The 12,032-nt window shown below is 39.7% G+C and overlaps 1 protein-coding gene across 1 annotated transcript; it reads left to right on the plus strand.

Annotated features, from left to right (window-relative positions):
• The first annotated feature begins 672 nt into the window (after nt 1-672).
• rab27a (RAB27A, member RAS oncogene family) lies at nt 673-11,993 on the plus strand. Its single transcript, XM_070834618.1, has 6 exons — nt 673-840; nt 6,919-7,087; nt 8,307-8,392; nt 8,481-8,584; nt 8,794-8,917; nt 9,806-11,993. Exons 2-6 carry the CDS (start codon nt 6,935-6,937, stop codon nt 9,999-10,001), a joined length of 663 nt encoding a protein of 220 aa, XP_070690719.1. The 5' UTR covers nt 673-840; nt 6,919-6,934; the 3' UTR covers nt 10,002-11,993.
• The last annotated feature ends 39 nt before the right edge of the window (nt 11,994-12,032 follow it).

Genomic DNA, 12,032 nt, shown 5'->3' on the forward strand with positions numbered 1-12,032 from the left:
TTTAGTTAACTAGTTGTGGTAAGGTAAAGGCTAGTGTCTCTCTTTAGTTAACTAGTTGTGGTAAGGTAAAGGCTAATGTCTCTCTTTAGTTAACTAGTTGTAGTAAGGTAAAGGCTAGTGTCTCTCTTTAGTTAACTAGTTGTGGTAAGGTAAAGGCTAGTGTCTCTCTTTAGTTAACTAGTTGTAGTAAGGTAAAGGCTAGTGTCTCTCTTTAGTTAACTAGTTGTGGTAAGGTAAAGGCTAGTGTCTCTTTAGTTAACTAGTTGTAGTAAGGTAAAGGCTAGTGTCTCTCTTTAGTTAACTAGTTGTGGTAAGGTAAAGGCTAGTGTCTCTCTTTAGTTAACTAGTCGTGGTAAGGTAAAGGCTAGTGTCTCTCTTTAGTTAACTAGTTGTAGTAAGGTAAATGCTAGTGTCTCTCTTTAGTTAACTAGTTGTGGTAAGGTAAAGGCTAGTGTCTCTTTAGTTAACTAGTTGTGGTAAGGTAAAGGCTAGTGTCTCTTTAGTTAACTAGTCGTGGTAAGGTAAAGGCTAGTGTCTCTCTTTAGTTAACTAGTTGTAGTAAGGTAAAGGCTAGTGTCTCTCTTTAGTTAACTAGTTGTGGTAAGGTAATGGCCGCAGGCTCCGTGAGGAGGAGCTGTTTCTCAGCAGCACACTAACCAGGAAAGTGAAGGAGGTGTTCAGTGTTAATGAAGCTGGTCTCATGTCGGCTCACTTGATGGGTCAGAGACGGCGGAGAAAGTAAAGTCCTTATTTATCCACCTTTCGGAAAAGTCTTTCACGGCCCCTGACAGCCAACATCTAAACACCAGGACCGAGAGCAGCAGCGAGGCCCCGGGGCTGGTAAGCACTTACATTTGTTTCCAGGAAATGTCAGCCGGAGAAATCAGTCTGTAGCATCTGTCAACAGTTAGCGAGGGGTGGAAAAGTTTATTTTAACTTCAAGTCTGTCGTTTATCTGCCTGAAAAACAGACTAACTGCCTACAAACTGCTCCTCTAATCCACCCTCACACAACCATCGACAGTTGGCGTCGGGAAACATTTCTACACCTGCCTTATCCTCTTTTCAGAGGCGCTAGCTTTTCCCACACTCGCCTGAAAGCTGCTTCAGACCGACGCCACTGTTTAAAAGTTAAAGTTAGACACCGGTTTCTCCGAGCAGGACTCCAAACTACGGACATTTATCACAGCTATGAGACATGTTGGGACCCATATGTTGGGCTGCAACATGTCTGACGGAGGAAGCTGGGAGGATGGCACCCACTGCAGCCTTCATGGCAAAAATCCATATTAAGTAGTAAAGAGGTGATAATTTATGAGCCGAGAGGCCGCTTGGCCACATGAGGACCGGCTGAGGGTCATTACATTTTGTGGTGGTTCCAGTTAATCGATCTGGGTGTTACTTTGTTGGTGTCTGAGCTTCATGTGCCTCAACACTGCCTGGTGCTGCTGCTGCGGCACAGAAATCCTCACAAGGTATTTTAATGACTTCAGAAAGTTACCAGCTTTTAAAGATGCTTTTTTATTCTCAGTTGCACATCATTATGGTGCCACATTTTGGGCTGCACCCTTTTAAGTTTATGGTCTGTACATATCCGGAGTTTCCCAAGGAGGTGGCTGCTGCCTCTGTGTTGGACAGCTGCCCAGGGTGGGTCTTCCACCTCCCTGACAAATGATTAAAGCTGATTTTTGTTTGCTGCTGCTCATGGTTGGTAGCACTTCCCTGGCAAACACAGCCACCAGGTCAACTCCCACTACAGATACTAAGGTAGAGCTCTTAGTTTCTCCACCTCCGCTTTATTTAATCTTTATCTAAATAGGAAAGTTACATTGAGATTATAAACCTCAAAGAGAAGAGAGTCCTGGCTAAAATATGCAGAAATAACAAGGCATTTCAGACAAATAAAGAAAGACGTGTGACAAAAACATGCCTGAAAAAAAATCAGAATTAAACAGAAATGCAATGATATCATGAATAAAATTTCTAGAATCATACAAAAGATGTAATCAACCTAAAATCACCTTAAACCCTCCAAAGAGCTGTCAGGCAACACCCAACATCCAGAAGTTTCTCACACTCACATCAGTTAATACATGAATTGTGTTTATTAAGTAACTTTGCAAATGTCCAGTAAGGTTATAAAGAACTTTTTAAAAGAAGACCATTTAATTGTTATTGTTTTTTCTAATAGGGATGCACTCAAGGCTGATTTAACTGGCTGTGCTGAGGAGACATGCTGACCCCTGCACTTTCAGTGTGTTAGTTATTAGTTTGTGGTAAATGAACTGTGACTTTTTTATTAGTAAATTGCACCATGTAACCACGATATATATACTGAAATAATAAATGTTTTGAATCTAGATGTTAAGTCTGGGCCTCTCTAAAAGATGGGGCCTCAAGATTGGGCAACACTGCAGCTGTTTAAGGCCCTTATCGTTACCTATAATTATATGCAGTAGCAATTAGTTACATTATCAGACACTAATTGCCAGTTGCTGAGCATGAAGGTTGCCTGCTTTGACCGGTTGGTAGCACGGCCCTGGATGCACTGATGATCAGACACATGTATTGGTTTTCGGCACCGATATCGATCTTAATAAGTGGATCTGGTGTCAGGCAGATGTGACTAATTTACACTGATTATTGTTTCACTGTCAGTGCCATTGTGACATTCACTCTTTGCCATCAGTTACAGTAATTCACTCACAGTGAGCTGCCAGCTACATTTATAAGATCTGCTTCTGGCATAAGATGGTGTTAAATTGTCACTGTGAAACACTTAATAGATAGTGTAAGATATCAGGATCATTTTAAGCGTTTTCTGCTTTCTAATTTGTGTCAACTGGCAGACTTACATTAAAAAGAAAACGTAAATATTTTAGTTCAGCAAATAGCGTCAAAAGAAAATAGTTGCTGATGCGCTCAATACGCCTATTTTCCCATCAATTAAGAATAATAACCACACTTCCACACCATCCTGTCACAACGTGTCAGCTGTCAGTTATACGTAGCTGCTGGTTCTGTACAAGACAAAATAGTTTTTGTTGTTGTTAATGACACCAGTAAATTTGGTTAAGAGACGCACCACACTTGGCTTTGGGCAGCCATTTAACTGCTGCTTGTGGAGGTTTCTGCTGAAGTGAGGACTTGTATTATGTGACGACTTAATCTTGTAGCACAACAGAGCCTCGCTTGTTGTCTGTTAAAAGGTTTTGGGAAACATGAGACTGTCAAATGTTATTTCTTACGAACCCAAATTAGTTTCTCTTGCACAAGTTCTAAGGCAGAAAGGGTGATAAAGGAAAGTTAATATATTAAGACGGTAATCGGCAGACCACTTAATCGCAGGCAGAGATCAGTGCTGAAGAAGTCTCAGAGAGGTCTTCCTCACTCCCTCTCTTTTCCACCTGTTTGATGTGAAACCGCTGTCACCATGTTTCATTTGGAGATGTTTACATCCAGCAGAGCAGGACACTACTGTTTTAGAGAGGTTTATGTGAGGTACTAATGGGAAAAGACATGTTGTTCTTTTTGATTGTTTATTGCACTTAGTGTTTTCTTGCAGAGCGCGGCGGAAGATCACACTTTGCCATCAGAGCTCGCTTCCTTTTCACAGCTGCGGTAGGACTGGGAAGTGTAATGACATAGAAATGGCCTTGAAATTTTTGGTTTTAGCGCAGCTTTGTATATCATGCATGGACATTTGCGCTCTTTTCATTAATACTTTTGCTTTGCTATTATTCTACTATTTCTTGTTTTCAATTGGTGCTCAATAAGCCTGAGTCGTCTGATCAGCCTGATAATAATCTGCAGAAATTTGCTGACATAATGTGCATCTCCCGCGGTGTGGTTTAGCTTGACTGTCTTGACTTCTGTGACCTGTTTTCACTGAAACAAACATCATACAATGACTCAAGTTTTTCTCTCAGCGCTTTTGATGACGATGTCAGTAGGCAATATGGCTGTTTTTTAAATTGAAGTATATTAAAATGTATAAATAGACCCTTTTCCACAGCAGACACTTTAACTTGTCATAGCAGGGAAAGTACACGTAGTATTAAACATATTAATGTAAATGGGATGCACATGTTGTTTTTTTTATTGGATAGAGAGAGTCAGGAAAGGCAGAGAAAAGGGGGCTGACATGCAGCAAAAGGCGCAGGCCTGACTGGACTCGAACCTGAGCCGCTGTGGTAAGGACTCGGCCTTAAAACATGCTTGTGCTATACCAGAACTACTGGGGCGCCCTGATGCAGTCATAATTTAATATTATGCCTCTGCTTGTCCTGCTATAACCAGTCAAAATGTCTGCTGTGGAAAAGGTCTACTGCGGCCATGCAGTTGCCAGTTTAATGGGTACATTCAGCTAAAACTAATGCTGTCTACAGGAGAGGAGGTGTTGATTGATTAACATTGATTAACACTGAACAAAATGGAGCAAAGTCATTGCTGCTCACACTTTAGCAGCGATACTGTAGTTTCTCAGTGGGCTTCATCGCTTAAAGAGCATATTTATAGCCAACATGTGGCTTACTAATAGCTACATCTTATTTATTTTATCCATAACAGAGGGAGGTTGGAATATTAAAGGTGTGTAAATAATATGATGATTATAAGGAGCTTTACGACATATCATGAGACCATATGATGAAAAATCAGCACTAAAGAGTAAAAAAATTGAAGCAAAAACTAAAAGACTTTAACCTAAGCTTATTTAGCAGCCCTGATGGAAAGGTCTGTGACTTTTAAAAGTTATAAATAAAATGTTATTTATAACTTTGAACCTACTTGAGTCAAAACAGGCCCACGACCAAGAATGTGGAGTTCATACTTCTGGGGCTCGGTGATCTTTGCTCACCGTTTTTGGCCACATCAGAGCTTGGAGTACCTGTTTTCCATCACAGTGAATTTATCATGGATCTTGATTTTGCACGAGACCTTAAGCTGCTTATGGCTCTAGATGAAAGTCTCACCGGGAGTTTTCACTGAAAGAATGCAGGACTTGTCTGAGCACTTTTCTACGCACTGGTCATATGATACACCTGCGCTTTCTTTTAAATGTTTTGACCGTAATTAGTCGACCATGTCAAGTGAAAATGTTCCATCCGGTAGATATTGTAGTGTGCTTCTAATTCTCATTGTGCAAGTGTAATATTTGCCTCTACACTTGATTAAAATCAACAGGCTACTAATCTGCAGAGACAAACTGTAACTACTTTCTTGCCATAGTGACAGTGAGTAGACAGAAACTTGAGTGTTTTGGTGTGTGTCTGTGGCTGGAGACGGAGAGAGGAATTAAAAATGCTTCCTTTCACTGTGTCAGCAAGATTAAACTGCTCTTTCGTTACACACATTAGCCCACAGAGCCACCAACTGTAATCAACGCCTGGAGGGCTTGCATAATATTGAAAAAGTACAAAAGAAGTTTCTCCATTTCTCCCTCCAGCATTGACTGTAAATAAAACTGCACGGTATAGGAGCCTTATGGAGGTGGAGCCGATCCTGCTTCTTCTGTTACATGTAAAATGTGTGGGGAAAAAAAAGATTATTAATCGTGCAGGCACGATTAATAGTTGTCAAGCTGAGCTGACATGCTGTCAGTGACACATTTTCACTGGTCCTTTAGATTACAGCTGAAAGGGATTTCCACATAAAAACAGTTGTAACACTTTGTACATTTTGTCAGCGAAAGGTTGTATGGCAGAAAAGGAAACACTGACAGGACAAATGTAGTTTTTTTGTTGTCAGTTTGGTTTGGTGAACATGTTTAGCTCCTTGTCAATACATTGTATACACACTGTTTGCATGGGAAGAGCCCAACCCAGGCTGTGCGGCTTGTTTAACCAATGTAATGGGCTCAATTGACCTGAATGTAGTTACACAAATCTTAAAGTCGGCGTCAGTAGTAGAACATGATCCTCATGTAAGGTTGCGTCAGAAAACCAGCAAAAACAAACGTGATCGTTTTTATGGCCATTCTCAGTTTACCTGCACCAGAGTGAGCATGGTATTCATGTTAAGATGATAGCCAGTGCTGCAGTTAAATGTTAATTACATACTGTTAAATCAATCAGTTGGACCGGAAGGACAACAGACCAAATGGCAATAGCAGAAGTGAGGGCTGACCTGTGTGGGGTTGATAGAGCACCATGAGCAGACTGAAGGAATCAGCACCTCCAAACTGCATCACCTTCACTCTGCACGGGAATTTGTTAATTCCCCACAGTATAAGATGCTCAGCCTAAATGATCTCTCACAGCCTCAGAGGGTCGTGGTCCACCCACACAGGTGTTTTCATGTGAGTTCCCAGATTACACCTTGTTTCAGGACTGTGCGGGTCTTTTTAAAAACGGGCAACAAATATACAGTTTAGCTGGGCAATATAGTTTTTACCAAATGTTACTCAAACGGGAGTAAATTGCGCACTGTTTTTTCAGTGTCAGATCAATACACATTTGCTGTGCAAGTCAGTATGAACAGCAGCACGACAGTATATGGAGGACTGTCTTAAGATAAACTACAGTGCTCATCCTAATAGTGGAACATGTCCTCATGGCTCATTGATGTGTTTTTAATAAATTTCAGACAAAAAGACAATAAAAAAAAACACTTGCTTGTTGGAAGAATTAATAGTTGGTTTTTGTTTTATAATGGGATTTACTGACAGTGAGAACAGATATGTTATACTACCAGGCTTGTCCTTGTAGATATCAAAAGATTCATGCATTTTAGCGGTTCTCTGGTGTGGGGGTTTGGGTTCAGGAATAGATTGCTTGTCACCATGGACATGATCTTTGTCAGCCTTACAATTGTTTCATTTCGGGGGATGGAAAAAGACAAACCACCACTTCGTTTGGAGACTTGTGTCTTCATCCAATAGAGTGATTGTTGATTGAGTTATTTTGTTTGTGTGTTTCAGAAATTAAGCACTCACTATGTCTGAGGGGGACTATGATTACCTCATCAAGTTCCTAGCCCTCGGTGACTCTGGCGTGGGAAAAACAAGCTTCCTCTACCAGTACACAGATGGCAAGTTTAACTCCAAGTTCATCACAACAGTCGGGATAGACTTCAGAGAAAGAAGAGTGGTAAGTTCAGTCAGGTCTGAGTAAAACTTTCCTCGAGCCAGCGTTGGTGGTGTTAGGATTTCCTTCATTCAGTACTTCAGTAAATACACACACGGATTTTACGCTCTGCAATTCTGATGTAACATTTCCTTGTGTTCATGTGTGTTGCAAACATTTCAGGGCCTAATCGGGGTTTAAATGCATTCCTTCACCATTAAGTAACTCCCTCGTAACAAAAGCCTACTGATGAATGTTGCAACAGAAATGCAAGTAATGACTAATGTTGGTGAGCGGCAGGCAGCACCCTCCTTAAGAATAAACACTTCATACCATTGGCAAACAGCTGAGCAGCGTTCATATTTACTCAATAATTTACTCTTTAATACTGCTGACCTCCAGCTCCAAGAATATAGTCTGATGCCTGAATGACAGATTTATTATCAAAGATATACTGGACACTCAGTCAGTACTGCACAGTTTATACCAGGTGACTTAATGCCCATCATTATTTTTTATTAGAAATGTTACCGTCACCTCTAACATAAAAAATAAAAAGGTAAGGATGATTTTATTGGCTGCAATAGCTATGAAATGTTTCACTTAGATTCACTCCTAGTTGTCACAGTTAAAGCTCAAAAAGTAATTACAGTTTGTCCTTAAACAACCCTGAATTGTGCTTCCTCTGTATGACTTTTTTTAAATCCATTAAGTGTGAAAATGAAACACCAGACTGTTGGGCTTTTTCCTGGTGCTGGAAATCACGACATAATATCACATGTATAATAAGGATAGATACAGCAGTCACACTGTGGCTGCCTGTCGGCTACACACAGCTGTAAACAACAACGTGCACCTGGAAGACTCTTATGACTTAACGCTGCTGGACTTAACGCTACTTTTTAAGCTTAAGTAAGACTCAGTGGCCACCTTGGCTGGCTAAGAAAATTTGTTTATTGCAACCGACATCAGTGCGCCGTTAAACAGGACAGAGAAAACATGCGGGTAATAGTTGAATGAATTAACTGTGCCGTGAAATCAAATCAAATCTGGGTTAAGTTTTCTGACACAACCTCAATAACACGCATGTCTTAATGTCTGCAAGCAGCCAGCGCCCAGCGTTGTACCAGATCATGATTATTAATCCTTTATACTAATCTCTAATGATCTCTTACTTCAAGATGAAACACACAGTTACATTTGCTGTACATCTTGAAGTTTATTTCTGTTTTCTGTCCCTCAGGTATACAAATCATCAAGTCCAGATGGATCCTCAAGTAGAGGACAGAGGATCCACATGCAGCTGTGGGACACTGCAGGACAGGAGAGGTACGTTTACCTTCCCCAAACCTGATGTTGTTGTTTTCAAATCTGTCTTTTCAACTATTGACCATATTTTTCTTCTGAATCACATCAGGTTTCGGAGTCTGACAACCGCCTTCTTCAGAGATGCAATGGGTTTCCTCCTCCTGTTTGACCTCACAAATGAACAAAGTTTCCTCAATGTCAGAAACTGGATGAGTATGTCCTCTGTCACATCACACTAAATTTGCACTTTTAGTCATTACGCAAAAATCTGTCTGGAATTAGTTTAATTAAGACAGATTAAATCGCATGGGACGTTGGACAATATTGGATTCCTAATTGACCTCCCAAAACACTTTAAAGTAAAGATATTGCATATTAAAATGGGACTTAACACACAATAACTTCCTGAATGTATGTGTCAGGTCAGTTACAGATTCACGCCTACTGTGAAAGTCCAGATGTTGTCCTGTGTGGCAACAAAAGTGACCTGGCAGATCAGAGAGCAGTCAGTGAAGAGGAGGCCCGTGAGCTGGCAGAGAAGTACGGGTATGTCTCCCTTTTGATCCATCTGTACATGAACCTCTCCCTCAGTTGTTTGTCAAGAAGGCAGTGGCTGCATTGTTTGCCAAAGTCTGTGCAGGCGAATGTCGCACTAAATTGGTCCTCCTTGAAAAGCAAATATTTGTGCACATGTTTAAAATATCCTGCTTTGGCCCTATAAGACACACCTTTACTAAAAACACAGACATTGTAGTAGAAATGCACTGCTGGTTCTGCTGGACAGTGCATATTAAATGTTGTCTCCTTTTAACTGGGGTGTGGAACTGTGTTTAGCTTTGGTTCATTTTGTGAAACCATAGAAATGTATTAAATAAACTTGCTTGGGTTTCAGTGCGTTGATACTCACAGGACTCAGTTTTAAGAATAAGGCTGATGATCTTCTTTATTTTTCTTTGTCAACAAATCCCAGAAAAAGACCAAAAGCAGTAATTTGATCCGACTAACAATTATTTTGTGTGACTAATACTGATAAAGCTTATTACTCTGTGTCATCGAGCGCTATTGTTGCCCAAAAACTTAAAAAAGCAGACAAACAGTAACATGTTATGATACATGGGGGCTGTAGTTTTTTTTTAGTTGATTAGACATACACCGTCCTGTTGCTGTAAATACTTCAAGTAGTGTTTGACAGCATCCAGCTGTTTTAAATGATTTATATCTTCAGGAGTAATGAATGGGTTTGACGATGGGGGCCACACAAAGATAAAAATTAGAAACTAGAAAATTAGAACCTAGAATAACCTAGAATAACTCCAGCTTTTTCCCTTTAAGGGCCTGCGTTTCTCCTAACCACATGAAGGTTTGTGTTACATTTTGACTGGGAGCAGCACTCTGCAATCTTGTGCTACCAACAATATTTTCTCCCCTGTGCAGAATCCCGTACTTTGAGACAAGTGCTGCAAACGGGCAGAACGTCAGCCAGGCTGTCGACGTCCTGCTGGATCTTATCATGAAGAGGATGGAGCGGTGTGTTGACAAGTCCTGGATCCCTGATGGGACCGTCCGAGCTAACGGCACCACCAACCCAGACATCGCAGAGGCCTCTGAAAGGAGCAAATGTGCATGTTAGAATGATGTAGAGCTACTTATTTGTGTCCAAGATTGTGGTGATAAAATAGGAAGATACCCAAGTTGAACAGTGGGAGCGTGTGTATATATACTCTCACACATAGAGTTGTGTGTTAGGTGACACTTGACAATATTTGCATCCTTTGCCCTACAAACCCGTGTATTACTGATATACTTTCATTGACATGCTGCATTATTTGTCAGTACAGAGTTAAGTGCCTTTTAAATATGGGCATTTCATTTCAGTTCATATTATGACTACTTAATTAATTTTGGAGTGTAGGATATTTATTTGTTATGTTGCTTAGCTGAAATGTCCGTTTGTAGTCATCAGCTAGATATGCTGATCATACTGTCAGGTATAAACTTCGTGCTCCGAGTCGCAACAAAGTGCGCTGCTCTGCCAGATGTGCTATAAATACATTGTTAATACTCTTTACCTTCTGTAAGGTTAGCATAGATTCACACTGCAATCAACTCAAGGAAGAAGCCACTTCTGTTTCTTGACCGTCCAACGTAAGCTAGATGGACACTCAATTATATCTTTCCTAAATCAATATTTGTGCTTGTTTGCTTCTAAATCGTGAATTATGGAACACAGTTTGACAAAGGCATCTACATTTCATTAGGTCCAGCGACAGGTTTGGCCAATATTACAAACATTGATGCTCAGAAGTTAATAATCTCTTAATATATTTTTAAGACGGTAATATAAGTGCAAAATATCACTGTTGCTTTTGTGCACATTTTGACTGTTATACATTTATCTTTTACATGAAAATATCAGTTTTGGGGACGTCTAGTGTAGGTGATACAATTCAGTCATGTGTTTTTTAATTCAGTGCTCCAGGTTTAAAAAATGAATGAGAAACTACATAGAGATTATTTAAAAAATGGTTCCATTAAGTAAACAGCTGTACAAAGGCTCACCTTCCCTGGATTCAGTCCTCTGTAATTCTCTTTTTTTTTTTAGATCATCGTTAGATTATCGTTTGTAATGATACCTACAGTTTTGAATTATACATGTTTTGAAGCAATACAATGTTTTCCTTAGGCAGGCTGTAGATACTCACACCTAATGCCCAGGCCCCACAATGATAACAAATGAATTATAGTGAATTATATTCCATGAGATCTCACAGTGTTTTACGTTTGAGGTGGAGCCCCCCTCGCCTCATACAGCAGCCATCTCTGTTGACATAAAAAATTAACACACTTTTATGAAAAAAAAACTGGGAAGCTTCAGGGAAAATAAGCAGAGGTGCTATTTCACACAGTAAATGCTATATTTTTAATGACTGTGGCTTTGTTTACGCCGTCCTCTACTAATTAATTATTAGACAAAATGCACCAGGATCTGTCTGGCTTATTGCATCAGCTACACAAATTTCTGATAGAAACCTTGTATTCAAGTGCTGTTAGGTGCCAGAGGACCAAACCCACAGTACAGTATTGGAGAGATGTATTTTATTTCAAGTATTAATGCGATCATATTAAATAGGCAATATTCATCAGGCTGTCGAAAACTGATAAGCCCAGGGTTTTTTTTTTTTATTGGCAAGCTTTATAAGCGAGGCATTAAGATGTTAATGGTCAGCCTTTCACATCAGTCTGTAATACCACTGATATTTTACATTTGACAGAAATTAAGAGTAGTTACACTTTGTAAAAAAAACACTGAAATGGCATTGTGAGTTTTTCTGTTGTTGTCCCAACCATATTTAATAGTGTCACACATATATCCACATTATTTGTATTATACTCTCACCCTGTCTGTGGAAAGGAGTGAATGTGATGTTGTAGTTAAGACACATGAGTATATTTTTCCACTCACAGTTTCAATCCACATATTTGAAAATGTCACTGAAAGTTAATTTGATTATATCAATAATGTTAAACTGAAATATTTCATGTTTCCAAGTGTGCCATACAGTTTCATAATGCAAAATATGTAAATTATGTCCACAAAAAAATAAACATTTTTATTTATGCATTCTTTGAAGCAGCATCTCATTTTGTACAAACAATCTGG

This window comes from Pempheris klunzingeri, chromosome 1 (genome assembly GCF_042242105.1).
Source record: "Pempheris klunzingeri isolate RE-2024b chromosome 1, fPemKlu1.hap1, whole genome shotgun sequence".
Taxonomy (NCBI): Eukaryota; Metazoa; Chordata; class Actinopteri; order Acropomatiformes; family Pempheridae; genus Pempheris; species Pempheris klunzingeri.